The sequence below is a fragment of the Salvia splendens genome, chromosome 13, assembly GCF_004379255.2.
Source record: "Salvia splendens isolate huo1 chromosome 13, SspV2, whole genome shotgun sequence".
In the NCBI taxonomy this organism is placed as follows: Eukaryota; Viridiplantae; Streptophyta; class Magnoliopsida; order Lamiales; family Lamiaceae; genus Salvia; species Salvia splendens.
Window position 1 is genome coordinate 19,494,338 of NC_056044.1, and position 16,043 is coordinate 19,510,380.

The 16,043-nt window shown below is 38.4% G+C and overlaps 2 protein-coding genes across 2 annotated transcripts; both read right to left on the minus strand.

Moving 5' to 3' along the window:
- Positions 1-1,128: 1,128 nt before the first annotated feature.
- On the minus strand, positions 1,129-2,841 carry LOC121761419 (peroxidase 51-like). Its single transcript, XM_042157068.1, has 4 exons — positions 2,617-2,841; positions 2,184-2,384; positions 1,773-1,938; positions 1,129-1,637 (listed from the first exon to the last, which is right to left on the minus strand). The coding sequence occupies exons 1-4, from the start codon at positions 2,818-2,820 to the stop codon at positions 1,240-1,242; spliced, it is 969 nt and encodes a 322-aa protein (XP_042013002.1). The 5' UTR covers positions 2,821-2,841; the 3' UTR covers positions 1,129-1,239.
- Positions 2,842-10,879: 8,038 nt separating this feature from the next.
- On the minus strand, positions 10,880-12,878 carry LOC121762719 (acyl-CoA-binding domain-containing protein 3-like). Its single transcript, XM_042158683.1, has 3 exons — positions 12,343-12,878; positions 11,809-11,902; positions 10,880-11,172 (listed from the first exon to the last, which is right to left on the minus strand). The coding sequence occupies exons 1-3, from the start codon at positions 12,723-12,725 to the stop codon at positions 11,146-11,148; spliced, it is 504 nt and encodes a 167-aa protein (XP_042014617.1). The 5' UTR covers positions 12,726-12,878; the 3' UTR covers positions 10,880-11,145.
- Between the last annotated feature and the right edge of the window lie 3,165 nt (positions 12,879-16,043).

Consider the following 16,043-nt stretch of genomic DNA (forward strand, 5'->3'; position numbering starts at 1 on the left):
CGAAGATACCGCTCACCGAATATCGCTCTCACGCCCGCGCAAAAATTCTGCAGACACTCGACGGCTGTCGACTCGCCAATGTGGAGGTACTCGTCGAACATGTCGGCCGCGCCTCCGTACGCCAGTTGTCTGATTGCGACAGTGCACTTCTGCAAGGGCATGAGTCCGGGTTTGCCAGCTGCATCCTCCCTGATCCTAAAATACAGGTATCTTCTCTCTAAAGTACCCACGATGTGCAGAAACAGCGGACGATGCATCCTAAAGCGTCGCCGGAATAAGGCTTCCCCAAAACGCGGTTGAGGAGCGAAGTAGTCTGCATACAACCGAATATGTGCAGCAATGTGGTCACGGGGTACTGTAGTTCGACGATGGATCGGCCGAGGTACCGCAGCCTGCTGCCGCCGCTGCGCCCTCTGCTGTAGCAGCCTATCTATCGCACCTTCCACAGCGACCTCCAATTCATTCTCACTATCACTGTCACTAGACATTCTAGATAGACTTGAAATTAGAGATGTAGAGAGAGAAACTTGTTAACACAAGTGGTGCGAATGAAATGAAGTTCAACGAGCCGTATATATAGAGTTTTAAAAAAAAAATATTTATCGGACGTCCGACCCACTCCACAATGGCGGACGTCCGCCCGCCCGTCGCCCGCACGTCCGAGGACACCCGACGTCCTCACGGGACGTCCGTATCCGACCTTCGACGCTCCAATGGCGGACGTCCCGGTCGCCCGTCGCGGACGTCTGACCGGACGTCCGCCATTGGAGATGCTCTAAGAAAGTTGGAAGTGACATTTTTGTAGTGATACACACATTTTAGATGAACGGAATATACCTGCACCACCAACTGATGAATAAAAATGGAGCATTGAGTCATATAATACACTAATTTTGAAGTATTTTTATTTCAAACAAAGAGAAATTCATCATCTAACTTAGGCTCGTTCTGATACTATATTAGAAATGGACCACTTAAAAGGTCTTATAAAGCGAGGATGTTCTTCTACACTTATATAGAATAGATGAGATCTTCACCAATCGATATAGGACAAAATTTAGACATTTAACAAGATTGCTTACTACATGCAGCAATTTGATTGAAATGAAACTATCAGCAATTTATGAATTTGAAGGTCAATGTTTGGGGGACTCTGGATCTATTTTGAACTCATGCATACATGTCTTTATTATTAACGATGGTGAAGCACAATTTTATTGCAAGAGACAATAAAGCAAGTCAATTAAACTTTCCACAATCAAATCGGATATTCCCATTTTTGGAGGTGAGACTGCCCAATTTGGTGATGGCTTGGATGAAAGCCGTGTTGAAAGATTGAGGATCAGATGCCCACGTAGAAACTGTGTTCTTGGACCTAGAATCTGTGAACAAAACCTGATCAGATGTGAACAAGCCCTTGCCTTGTACAAGGTTCTTGAAGTAGGCGTTGTCGAAGATCCGAGGAGTGGCCAGGTCCATGTTGATGGCCACTCTCGGATCCACGTTCTTCGGGCACATCCCCTGAAGCTGGGTCGCGTGTTGCGGGTCCAGGGTCGGGTCGACCGGGTTCTGTCGACTGAAATTGTATATCCGGTTCGCGAATCTACTGCAGTGTGAGAATCCTACCGTATGTGCCGCTATAATCAAGAGAATGATAGAAGAAGTTAGAAGCAGTATGTAAGTGTTGTCCGAATTCAATTAATTTGAAGTGTTTTGGGCGTCGGTTTGTCCTAAAGCAGACAATATTAAACTATTGTGCTGACAATTCAAACCTGAGACAGCAATCATGTCGGTTTGGGAGAGGCATTTGGAAGCAAACATTTTATTGAGCTGGTCCAAACTGAAACTTGGTTGAGGAAGATTGCCCTCCACACTTGCTGATGTTGAACTCAGCCCATCCAGCCTCCCCAGTTCCACTGGATAAGTGGGCCCACCAGCCTACATACACCACACTTAATTAGTTCCCGTTTCTTATTGTTGAGTTGCAAATTCATACCACATCGGAAAATAGAGGGAAGTTGAAAGCAATATGTAAGTGCTGGTCAGTCCCAATTAGTTTGAGGCCTTTTGGAGTGACTAAAACAAATCCGTGCGGACTTGATCCAAAGCGAACGATATCAAATCTAATGATTCTAACACTTATAAAAAACCAAGTAAATGAAATTAATGGAATGAATTCAAACCAAGACGATTGCGTCACGTGTTGCGAGAGCAAGAATATCTGCACAAGAAACTTTGTTCTTGCAGCTAGACACAGCGTCCACTGCAGCTTTCGCTTTGATCACCGTATCGAATCCGTCCCCTGCCAGCGATAAGTTATCGCGGTGGTCCTTCTCCGCCATATTCCCCGCAGTCGAAGCCACTATCACCGACGCATCACACCCCTACATATTTTCATGCAACACACCATACAGATTCAACCATATAGTAACTCTATCTGTCCCATTAAAAATAAAACGTTCGTTTTTTGGATCGTTCCATTTTTATTAAAAATGAAACGTCTTTATTAACTAATAAAACCACACTATATCAAATCCAGTGCTAAAAAGTAAACGTTTCATATTAATTAGGACGAAAGGAAAGGAGTAGGATATAATATAGAAAGGATAAGAGTACCGAAACGAAGCAATCATGGAAGAAGAGACGTATGGTTGGCGGGACCGTGACGAATGTTTGGGAGAACTTAGCAGAGACAGCTTTTTTCACAATATTCTCCACGTCAGGGCACACCTTGGCATAGAAGTTCTGACTCAGTTGGGCTGAGCATAAACCTAATCCACACAACAATATCAAAATCACTCTCAATATCCGCATATTCATTGCTGTCACACTCTAATTTCATACCCCCGTTAATGTTGTCGCTGGGAACTCATATATAGAAGGGAAAGTGTTGGCAATTGAAACATAAAAATGAATATAATAATATCTCACATCGGTGTACACAAAAAGCTTAATCCATTATATAAGTCTCATGGGCCTCTCCTCCTACCATCAATTAGTTTTAGGATGGAACTCATGAATTTCTATCATGGTATCAGAGCGGGTCTCCGACTGTGGGTCATACCACCAATTGGTTTTAGGATGGAACTCATGGATTTTTATCATGGTATCAGAGCGGGTCTCCGACTGTGGGTCATATTTAACTGATCCAGCAGTATATAAATGGGCTGAAAATTTGGGTCAGTTGTTTAATCGATCGAAAAGAAGGGATTGGGCCAATTGTCCAATTGATCATAAAAAGTCCAACCCCTCCAAGATTCACCTTGAAAGGTTGATCATAAAAAAGTCAAACCCCTTCAAGATTCACCTTGAAGGGTATTCACCTTGAAGATTCACATTGAAGGGTTTGAGGGAGGGTGTTGGCAATTGAAACATAAAAATGAATATAATAATATGTACACAAAGAGCTTAATCCACTATATAAGTCACATGAGCCTCTTCTCCTATCACCAATTGTTTTTAGGATGGATCCCATGGATTTCTATAGAGAGCTCAAACAAATATATGATGAGAGAAAGACAGAAATCATATTTTTAGCTGGGTCCTATAAATAATTAAAGGCAAGGGCAACGATGTATTGGTGTGGAAGAAATTTTTAATTTGGAAATAAATATTGGTAAATAACGAGGTTCAAATTGATACTTTTTAATTAAGGGCATCAACAATGGGGTGCCACTAAAGCCCGCCCTATGCATCGCCACGTCAACATTTTTATCCTCTTATCCTTCCACTTGCAGTGGAGTGCCCTATAGGTTTTGCTATTGTTTTGTTAATTAATTTAAATGATTTCAAATATATAAATGCAAAATAATTAAAAAACACAACGATTAAATGAAAAACGGCAAATACTACATTAATTAAAAAAAATTTACACGGGTTAGAAAAAAAAAGTTCTACTCTACAAAATTCCCAACTTCCGTCGCAGCTCATCGATCAACCCCTGGAGGTATTCGGCTCTGACCGGATCCGTACACTTCATGAGGGCGTTGTGCGTGTCCAACAACGTCCGCGCCATCGAGGCCGTTGCCAACTCCGAGTAGGCAAGTGCCGCCGGGGTCGGGGTCGGGATCGGCGATGGGGAGGCGGCTTGCGAGGAGGATGTTGCCTTCGTCTTCCCCTTGTTCTTCGCAGCCTTGACGCCTATGGGACGTCGGGAGGATATAAGTGTGCCGGAACTCTCTTCCTCCGTGTACGTCCGGTTGAGGTCCACTGGAAGAGTTCCGCTTTCGCTGCTCGTGTAACCACCAGCGTCGGTGGTCTTCGTCCTCTTCGTCGCACCGGTGTGCAGAATCCTGCCTTGGAACTTTTGCTTGTCCCTCAAGAGCGCCCGGATGCTGAAATGCTTGAAGTTGTCGTATAGGGACTGGTACGACAACAACGCTATTTCGCACACATCGCTCAAGCTCTGGCTGCTTCCCTGCTCCCTCGAGCACTTCTCGTACTCCGCCGTGAACAGGTTGAATTGCTTCTTCACCTGATCCCAGTGCTTGCGGAGCTGCTCCCTATGGCGCTTATACGCGGTCGGCGGCTTCGCCTCATTGTAGCGCTCGACGATGCTCTCCCAGTACGCGAGCTGCTTTTGGTTGTTCACGAATATCGGATCCTCCGATATATCCACCCAACAACTAGCCAAGACGAGGGTTTCATCCGGTTGGTAGTTCGTACGTCCGGGGGCGTACTCTTCATTCGTTGCCGGAGGTGGCAACTTGTACGCCCTGTACTTGGTCAGCTTCTTTCTGGCGGGGGTGGCAGCCGCCGACGGCACGTCGGCGGAGGGGCGGCAGCGGCGCGATGGGAAGAGGCGACAGGGCGAGTTGGAGACGGCTCCATGTCAGAGAGACCGTACGAATCCGTACTGAAATCGGGATTGTACTGCGTGTTGGGGTCGAACGACCGATATTCGTCAGGTTGTGTACCCGGACAACGTGCACCGTCTCCAAACATCGGGCTATTGGGACTTGAGTATTCACCGGAATCCATTTTATAGCGTAAGTTGAGAGTGGAAAACTGAATCGAAAGGTTACAAATGAAATGTGGGGTAGGAGTATTTATATAAACACAATTTTCGAATTTAAAAAAAATAAATAAAAAACGTGTTGCATCGTCCGCGCCATTGTCTACTTCGCCCACAGTGGGCGGCCGATGGCGCGGACGATGCCCTATCGTCCGCGCTTCGTCCACGGACTAAGCTTAGGGTGAGGACGACGCATCGTCCATCGTCCGGCCACCCACAGTGGCGGACGATGGCGCGCTCGAGGCATCGGGCGGCCTATCGTCCGCCCCACTGTGGATGTCCTAATAAACTGAAATGCAAAAATAATTAAAGAATGTGAAAATTAATAAGTTTTGGATACGTCGTGTTTGTTTGTTTGTCCTACCTATTAGGTGCCACAAGACCTCGTGGTTGACTAATAATAGTAGTATGCATTTTAGTGCATGCGTTGAATGTGACAACTTTGTCTCCTACTAACTAGAATGAGATGATTTAAGACAAGGACAGGTGAAATTTTGAAACGTAGTATAATCTACACATAATTATAATTTGTTGAAAAAAAAAAAAGAAATGAGCAAACTACTACAAAACCGTCTAAAAACAAATACGACTCAACTATCTAGAGATAGAAGAAATATATGAAAACAGTTCGGCCATGAATTGACATATCTGTGACTAATTATTAGTAGGATACAATATTTATATATTTTTTATTTCGCTCTTTATCTCAGTATTTAATAAAACTAATTGTTAATTTATTACTAATAAAGGTACAAACACTTAAAATAGATTATCTCAAATGCAACAGTGAGAGTCACTTATACACCACAATTTATCTAATACCTATTAATTATTCTACTCCCTTCGTCCCATAGTAGATGACACACTTGGAGAATGACACGAGATTTTAGAAAATGTTGTTTTGTGTATTAGATGGAGAGAGAAAATAGTATATTTATAATAATGTGAGAATGAGCTTTTTCCATAAAAGGAAATGTGATATTTTTTATGGGACAAATTAAAAAGGAAAGTGTGACATCTACTATGGGACGAATGGAGTATTTAATTAGTTTAATAGACATGTTAAGATAGCATAAGATTATTGAAATAAGATGAACTTTAAGAAAAGAATCAAAGATAAAATTTCAAATAAAAATTGGGTTGACTTGTTTGGTTGAGTAGATAATAAACAAGATAAACTAAGGAAGTGTTTGACAGACAAGATTGATTCATAGATTACATGTAATGACATAATTTCTCATATAATTATATGAATTGATTTAATTTTATATTTTTGAAATTAATGATTCTAATGTTCATAAATTAGTGTTTAATTATTCTAAACCACAATTAAACTAATTAATCCTAAGGTATAAATTACGTACACCCTCCGTACTACTTTAGCAGTCTCAGTTGAGTTGTGAGCGGATTTTAAGAAATGTAAATGATTGTTGTGTAGTGGAATGTAGGTCTCATTTTTATATATTAATTTTATAATAAAATTTAAGTAGAATTGAGTTAGTGAAATATGAAGCTTATTACCATTTATGAAAGATTCTAATTTAGGCTATTAATGTGAGACATACTAAAATAAAAAATCGAAACTTCTAAAGTAGGACGGAGGGAGTAATGTACTGCCTTAAATTGGAGAAGATGAGTCGGTTCACCTCTAAATTGCTGATCAAATTATTCATCAATGGAATCGTTTAGGTACTGATCGATCCTTAATCACTAAGAGCATGCGCAGCGGTGGCGTCCGTCGCCACCGCCGTCCGCGCCGCTGGCACGGACGCCATCCGCCGCCGCTGCGCTCGCGCCGCTGGCACGGCGCTGCTCGATGTATCGAGCACGTCCGTGCCAGCGGACGCACACGTGGCGCGTTCCCATTCGTCAACGGCTCGACCGTTGCATTTAAACATTTTTTTATTTTTATTTTTTAAAAAATCGGGTTTTTATTAAAAAAAACGATAAAAAATAAAAAAAAAATTTCACTTCCCCAAAAAAATATATCCATTTATAACCGTTTTTTACACCTTTTTAATTTTTTTTCATTTTTTTACCCCAAAAATACACACTTTCATCTATAAATACCCTCAATTTCACCCCAAAAATTTTCATCAAACTACACAACTCTCATCATCATTCTCCAATATCCATTCTCATCTCCATTCTCTCATATCCATTTTCATCTTCATTCTCTCATACCCTACAACATCACTATGTCCGGCCAAGACGATAACCCTTCGGGCTCCCACGGTTGGAACCCCGAATGGTTCGGTTCACAACCGTTTCCTAGTCCGGAAACGGAATATTCGGCCCCTCCTCAAACCCAAGATTCGGCCGTTCTGGGTGGCTACCGTCCATACCCAATCGACGACCAAGGTGCCTTCGAAGGGCGCTACGGGTGGACACCGGAGCCTAGGCCTCGCGCCCCTTCCCAAATGCCGATTCCTCCATCTCGCGTCGGTGTCCGCACACCGTACTCACCGGCGGAGATGGAAAGATTGTTCAAGGCGTACTTGGAAATCTCTGAAGATGCGGTGGTTGGAACGAACCAATCCGGCGATAACTTTTGGTGGCGCGTCTCTAGCCGGTACAATGCAAACCGGCCGCCCGGAACGATCGAGCGCAACGAGAGTATGGTGCGCAACTGCATCGGCCGAGCCAACGAAGAAATTGGCAAGTTCAACGGCTATTTCATCCAGGAGTCCCGGAATGCCGGGAGCGGCCGAAGCGAGGTCAACATCATCACCGCCGCGCTGAGCACCTACCAATCCATGAACGGTAAGTCGTTCAAATATCTTAACGTTTGGCAGGAGACGCGGACGCACCCGAAGTATAAGGGAGGCATAACATCTTCCTCTAGCGGCTCCTCCAAACGATCAAGGTCGGTAGCCCTATCCGACTCCGGCTCGGAAGAAGTGGCTAGCCAACTCGCCGGAGCTAACTTGGGTAGCTCCGACGCCGGACCGAGCGGTTCCCAACGCCGCCCCCAAGGAAGGAAGAAGGCGGCGGCCAACCGTCGTCGCGGCTCGACTCCCGAAGCCGCTCCCGCTCCCTATGTGCCACCTCCACCCCCGAACAACTCGCTGTGGATGCTCTTAAGCCAACTCAATATGGCCGATAGGTCATCTATGACCCCCACGCAACTTGAAACACACGAGACCATGATAAAAAGTCTCCAAAAACAATTGGGGTTGATCCCGCCGGATGCGTAGTCTTATTAGGAGTTTAATTATGTAATTTTTAATTTTTAGGATTTTAATTATGTAATTTTTAATTTTAAGGAGTTTAATTATGTAATATTTAATTTTTAGGATTTTAATTATGTAATTTTTAATTTTATTTGTAATTTGTAATATTTATTATGATTTTTAAATGGATTTTAATATTATGGAAATGTTATTGTTTAATTGAATTTTATATTAATTGTGCTCGTCCTTGCGGAAGAGCACAGTTGTGGGTGTTGTGCTCTTGCCAAAGAGCAGGCATGAATAGTACCGCCCGGGCCCACAACCGTGCCGCTGGCAAGAGCATGGTTGTGGATGCTCTAACCTTGATGGGCCGTGATAAAATATTCTAATCACTCCTACTCCGTATTAATTAACTTTATCGCACTTACTAAACCAATACTTATTATGTTTATTAAGTAGATCATATATTCTAGTAACTACTTATTATAAACTAAAACTAGAGCTAAGTGAAAAGATGGTCAATGGAAAAGTTGTTCCCAAATTAAGTTAAATTCCTTTTTTTACACTTCTTCCAAACTTCAAATGTTGTGCTCGCCTCTTGGTGGCTTCAAGCATATTGGACTAATTGGAGTCCGTCCAGATTGGCCAACTTTAGCAGTTTGAAATTCTTTCATTTTCTTCTTTCAATTCTTAGATTATTTTGCCTCCTTTCTGCATCACTCCACCACACATGCTTTTCTACCTTGCCTTCGAACCATAAACTACATTCTCTGCCAAAATAATCATCTTCCCATGCAAAGATGTCACACTTATGGGACGACACGAGATTTTAGGAGGTTTTGTATTGTATGTTAAATGAAGAGAGAAAATATAATTTTTATATTTATGTGAGAGAGAACTTTTTCCAAAAATGGAAATGTGACATCTTTTATGGGACAAACTAAAAAGGAAAGTGTAACATCTATTATGGGATGGAGGAAGTATATAAAAATATGGTTCACAATTAGGACTGCAAATTTAGTCCTCGGGTTTAGGGTATACCCGATCCCGACCCAATACCCGACGTGTTTTGGGTACCCGAAACCCAAAATTATGGGTACGGGTACGGGTTTGGGTAGTTAATGTTAGGATTTTTCGGGTTTAGGCTACCCGAAACCCGTATTAGGGTACCCGATTAAACCTGATTAATTATGTATTTATGATAATTATTTTTATTTAGTATAGGGCCTATGGCCCGTAGGGTAAATCTAGGGTAAATTTATTTAATCACATGTAGATTTATGCCAAAAAATTCTCTATTTTAAAATTAAGTAGTGTGCCTATTTGTCTGATGTCTATTATATACTCTCCCCGTCCCATAGAAATATGTCATATTTCATTTTTCGTCCGTCCCATACAAATAGCCCATATCCAATTATGACAACATTTTTCTCCTTCTCTTTACTTTATCTTTTTATGGGTCCCACCATTCACTACATAATATCAATCCCAAATGGCCTATTTCTGTGGGACGGAGGGAGTATATATATATAGTCATAGAATCATAATCGAGAGAAAGCTAAAGCATTAGAATTGAAGTTTAGACTTTTAATAATAGTCAATAAATAGCATTATTGTGTTATTTTTAATAATTTCTATTCTAATCACAATATACTTTATATAAAAGAATAAATTTGAAATATACTAATTTTGGGTTTATGGGTACAATTAGTTAGGTTCGGATACCCGCACCGAGTATTAGGGTACCCGAATTCACATACAGGTCGGGTATTGAGTATGATATTTTAGAGATTTCGGGTTTGAGTACCCGCGGATACCCGAATTTACTGGCCTATTCACAATCCACTAACTTTTTCATTTTTTTTTTCTTAATAAAATCTAACCAATTCTTAAAACTCGGATCAATAATATACAATGAGACTACTAATGGGGATATGATGAAATATTATTTTTATTTATTTTATTTTTTAGTGGTTATAGAATCCTTTTCTAGTCGTATAATTGTTTTTTATCCGACATGACCAGTCAAGCGAATTATATTCAATCTTATTTGTAACCCTTCTCTTGTTCGAATTATTGACATTGATCAAGAGACAATCCTCTTGAGATTCTGGTTAATGAACTATGATAATTATTCATAATATAAAATAACGAGAAAGTCAGATGATCTATTGCATTCTATCTGCAATATTTATAGACTGAAGATATTAATGAGCTGGAAATTGGCTTGACCCAACAAATTGTCTAACAACTACGATATTCTAACTTTAATTATTTTATAATCGTTATTTTCTTCTTTTCAATAATGCCCTATAAAAATTTGATAAATTGGTTGACCTCCTACATTTTCTTATTGTTTGATAATTATGGTATTCAACTTTTACCAAATTTTGATTTAAAAACTAAAAATTGTGTTTTTTTAATACATGAACTTTTAATTGTTTGAATTTTCAAACAGTTATCAATTGCCTCCACAATAATACTGAGATGAACACTTGAATTGAATGCCTACATATATAGGGCTTAAAAAATCGAAGTAGTAGTTAGATGTATACACCCTAGTCTTGATGTCACTAATTTACCAATTCAACTACTTACAATGTTGTCCATTCGTCTGAAATTCATAACTTGTTCAAAATTAGTTAAAGGTTTGTGTATTCGGAGACAAATTTAGACAGAATCTATATATAAATGAGCAAAAAAAAAATTAATTAAATGGAGTAAAAAAATAATTGAGTAATGCACATCTCTTCCCTTCTATTGCTAGGTAGATAAGAGGGGTAAGATATGCCTATCAGATTGAAACGGTAGATTCAAGAGAAAATGACTCCTTTCCCTTCACATAATTATTATGACTAATGCTATCAATTATTCTAATATATATGTATATATACACCCCTGCTGCCATTATGTTCATCAATTATCAACATTCAGCCAATATTGACAATCCAATTACAGTCAGCTCCCAGCTTCATCTCTTTCACACTGACATGTACAACTTTATCATAAGTTATCATGTTCAAGAAAACGTTTATACGATCACAAATTGTAATAGTATTACATATATGAAGCGTTAGTGAGTAGGATGTTCACAAATAAAACAAACAAATATAACAAACATATCAAATTGATGTAAAAACAAATAAAACTATAGAAAAGATAAATGTACATATTTGAATATGTACATAATATTCTTAAATTTAATTAAAAATTAGTTTTGTTATTTATTGTATTATGTAGCAATTAGAAAGAATGATATAGAAAATTTATGTCAAATTGTAACATGATTTCGAGTTTGATTCGAATTAATTATACAATATTTAGTAAAAAAATATTTTTTTTTCTTAAATTTAGAAATATTTAAGTTAAAATTTAAATTTTTTTCGAAGTGTTGCAAAATACGTAATTAGTATGAAATTTATTTTAAATCAATTAATATTTATAAATCGATTTTCAATGTAAAATGTTAAAAAAGTTAGATTATGTCCGTAAAATTATGTACATTTATCACTATTAGTTATTAATACCAATGGGATAAAATCTCATAGAAAAATAGTTTGAAGAGAGAAAGAAATTGAAATATCCCAACAAATTGTTGGAAAAGGACTAAAAAGACATTACCTTATTCCAATCAGGAATTACCTCCGATAACGTGGCTATATATTTCTCCATCGCTATCTCCTCACTTATATTCCCTACCTTCTGCCAAGCGTTCCTGTCATATAATCAAGGTTTTTTCTTTTTTCCTTGTTAGGTTTATGTAATAAGCAGCCCATTCAAATTAACATATTTCTGTTACTCTGTACTACTACAAAATAATTTTACTTCCTACTTCAACTCATCATTTAAAGAGCTTTTTTACACGGTTTTAAAAAATTGTTATCCATTTTTAATAAAAGTTAATGGAATCTGAGTCTGCAGTAAAATAAAGTAAATAGTTCTATTAATCTTGAATAATCTAAAATGACAAAATAACTCTTTAAATAGTAGAGATGGAGAGTTACAAAGGAGTATATAAAAATCTGATAAAAAATTTTCCTAATGTAAATTATTCAATTCAATTCATGAGTTTAGTGGAGTAAATGAGAGTTGAACCACAAACTACTCAAATTCTTGAATAAAATTTGTGTACTGCAAAACTTAGAAAAAAAATACCATTTGGATCGAGCAGATAGGTGCAATGGCGTGGGCCGCGATCCGTAGCAAGGCCCTTGAAGAGCAGCCTTCTGAAGCCCATAGAGCAGCAGCTTCACATCTTCACCAATGTTCTGAGATGATTCCACATAAACCATAGCCTCACCAAAGATCTTCTCCAATTCGCTTCTCTCAACTCCCTCCCAATCATCACTGATCCGATTACACTCCGATTCCCGACGCTTCTCTCCCTCTCCTTCCGCACCGACACTTTCACCTCCTCCTCTCCTCGCAATTACTACATCAGAGCCGCTCTGTTTCGAAGATTGATGCGAATCGAGGGTGTCGAGAATCAGGAAAACCAAAGCAGATAATCCTACCAGGGATATTAGTACTGAATCCATGCGTTGTATGTATCTAGACTAAGAGAGAGAGAGAGAGATGGGAATAATGGGGAACACGAACAAAATAGAAAAGAGGTGGTTTTGAAGGGATATGGGCAGAGTATATTCGGGTACAAGCATTCACCGAGTGGGCCCCGCGGCCCAGGTGATAACGATTCATTTCCGGTAAATTTAATCATTACTTTATGTTGCGGTTTGCACACATTGTTAATTGCTGATGATATATATGGTTTGTGTTGTTTCCTACTGCTCAAGCAACCCAGATACAGATACAGATCACGTAATCCTGCAAAATCAATGAAATCTTCGATAATTAATAAAGAGATGATTATGAGATGTAGCAAATTTAAATTATTGAGGGATGTTAGCAATTCTTATTAAAACCACTACATTTATCTTATAAAATAGGAGTAATTCGCAATTTGTCACCTCAATATATTGCACACCCTGGCCTCATTTTGTATGCTTATTTAATTATTTACAACTAGGCCTGTAAACCCGAAAATTCGGTACCCGAAACCAAAATCTCAAAAATATCATACCCAATATCCGACCCGTAGGTGAATTCGGGTACCTTAATACCCGGTGCGGGTACCCGAACCTAACTAATCGGGTACCCATAAACCTGAAATTAGTATTTCAAATTTATTCTTTTATATAAATTATATTGTGATAAGAATAGAAATTATTAAAAATAACACAATAATACTATTTATTTACTATTATTCAAAGCCTAAACTTCAGTTCTAATGCTTTAGCTTTCTCTAGATTATGGACAAATAGACACTACTTAATTTTAAAATAAAGAAATTTTTGGCATAAATCTGCATGTGATTAAATAAATTTCCTCTAGATTTACCCTACGGGCCATAGGCCCTATACTAAATAAAAATATTTATCACAAATACATAATTAATCGGGTTTAATCGTGTATTAGTCGGGTATTAGGACAGATGGGGTATACTCGAAACCCGCGGACTAAATTTGCAGGCCTATTTACAACTAAAAATCAAATAATCTTTCTGTCATTTAAAAGTTACGGAATACTCCCTCCGTCCCAAAGAGTATGAACTACTCCCTCCGCCCAACAATACTTGTCACTCTTATTGTGAGCACGAGTTTTAAGAAATGTAAAGAAAAGTTGGTTGAAAAAGTTAGTAGAATATGAGACCCACTTTTTTATATTGGTTTTATAATATAATATGAGTGAAGTGAGTTAGTGGAACGTGAGACCTACCTACCATTTAAGGTAAAAGTAAAGTGTGACAATTATTGTGGGACAGATCGAAATGGAAATGAGTGACAATTATTGTGGGACGGAGGGAGTATTTCCTTTTACTTCTTGTCCCTAAAAAATATGAACTTTTGAATTTTGAAAAATTCAAACAACATATTACCCCTACACATCATTTTATTTACAACTTATATCATTAACAACTTATAATACTATTACAATAATGTGGACCTCACATTCCATTAACATTATTTCTACTACACTTTCTCTATCTCTTGCTTTTCCCCTCATTTATTTAAACCCGTATCGAAATCATTGTTCATACTCTTTGGGGAAGGATGAGTAAGTTTTAATGTACAGTTCGAAAAGTAAAAGAGAAGTGGAAACAAAAATTTATTATAAATATTGATAGTAGAGTATGGTTCTCATCTTATTAAAGAGAAAATATTTCTTAAAACAGAAAGTTTTTATTTTAATAGACCGACAAAAATGAAAATAATACTCCTCCGTCTCAATTGTAGATGGCATAGTGGAAGAATGGAATGAGATTTTAGGAAATGTTGTTTTGTGTGTTATATGGAGAGAGAAAATAGTATATTTATATTAATGTGAGAGAGAATTTTTTTCAAAAAGGGAAATGTGAAATTTTTTGTGGGACAAATTAAAAAGGAAAGTGTGACATCTATTATGGGATGGAGGGAGTACGTGTTATTAAATAACAAAGAAGTATAATATACTATTATCTACTTTAACTAAAATAAAATATTCCTTCCGTGTCACAAGAGTGTGCACTTTTTTCCTTTTTATTCTGTCCCACAAGAGTATGCAGTTTCTAATTTTAGTGAGGTGATATTCATACTCCACTAACAATACTTAAATTACTTTCTCTTTCTACTTCTCTCATACTTTACCAATTATATATTAAAACTTGTAGTTGACCATACGAAAGTACCCACATGAAACTCTTAAGAAGATGAAAATATTAGTCTTCAGAAAAGTGAGTTTGAAAATTCTTGGTTGACCAATTACTCTTTGTATTTTGAATTCCTTTATTTTTTTTACTTTGTCTTGAGTTACAATCTGCGCTCCACGCAGCTCGACCCCTAGGTTTAAGATTGAAAAAAAAATTATGATACGGAGAAAGAAACAACTATGTATTTTATTTTTTAATGGAATAAAAAATACAATGCCACATTTATAATGCTAAGATCCTATACTACGCGGTTCGACATCCTATACGATTCGGGAAAGAACCGACAAAGAAAACTCGAACGAAGCTTATTAATCTGCTTGACACTTTACATTAAATAAAATCAAAATAAAATTAATAAAAACATAATAAAGTGATAAAGGAGAAACATAGTCCTCGTAGCACTCGGGACGACGCTTTAGGCATCGCAGCCTCTCTACTCGGGAACATCATTTTCTCTGGGCGATTCTCAATGCTCATCGCCATGGTCCTGTTGATCACTCATTATTGGACTTGTATCAGTGCCTGATGCCGATTCAACAATAAGAGCATCCGCAGCGGTGGCGAAAGACGCCACCGCCGTCCGCGCCGTTGGCAAGGCGCAGGACCGCCGCCGCTGCAGCCGCGCCGCTGGCACGGCGCTGCTCGATGTATCGAGCACGTCCGTGCCAGCGGACGCACACGTGGCGCGCTCCCATTCGTCAACGGCATAGCCGTTGTGTTTAAACTTTTTTTTATTTTTTTTTTAAAAATCGGTATTTAATTATAAATAATGCTAAAAAATAAAAAAAAAATATTTTCCAAATCCCAAAAATATGGCCGTTTTTTTCCCGTTTTTTCTGAATTTTTTTGATTTTTTTTTGATTTTTTTTTAATTTTTTTTTCCCCAAAATCATCTATAAATACACACATTCATCATCCATTTATCACATCAAATCATCTCTCATTCATCTCTCATTCATAATTCTCATACAAACTATCAACACATTCATCCCCCACTCAAATTCTCAAATGGATTTCACCCATATTATGGCGGAAGCGGAACGCGAAGAACAAGAATACTACGAACAACATCGTGCCGCTTACGAAGCATATGTCGCGGCGAATACCCCTG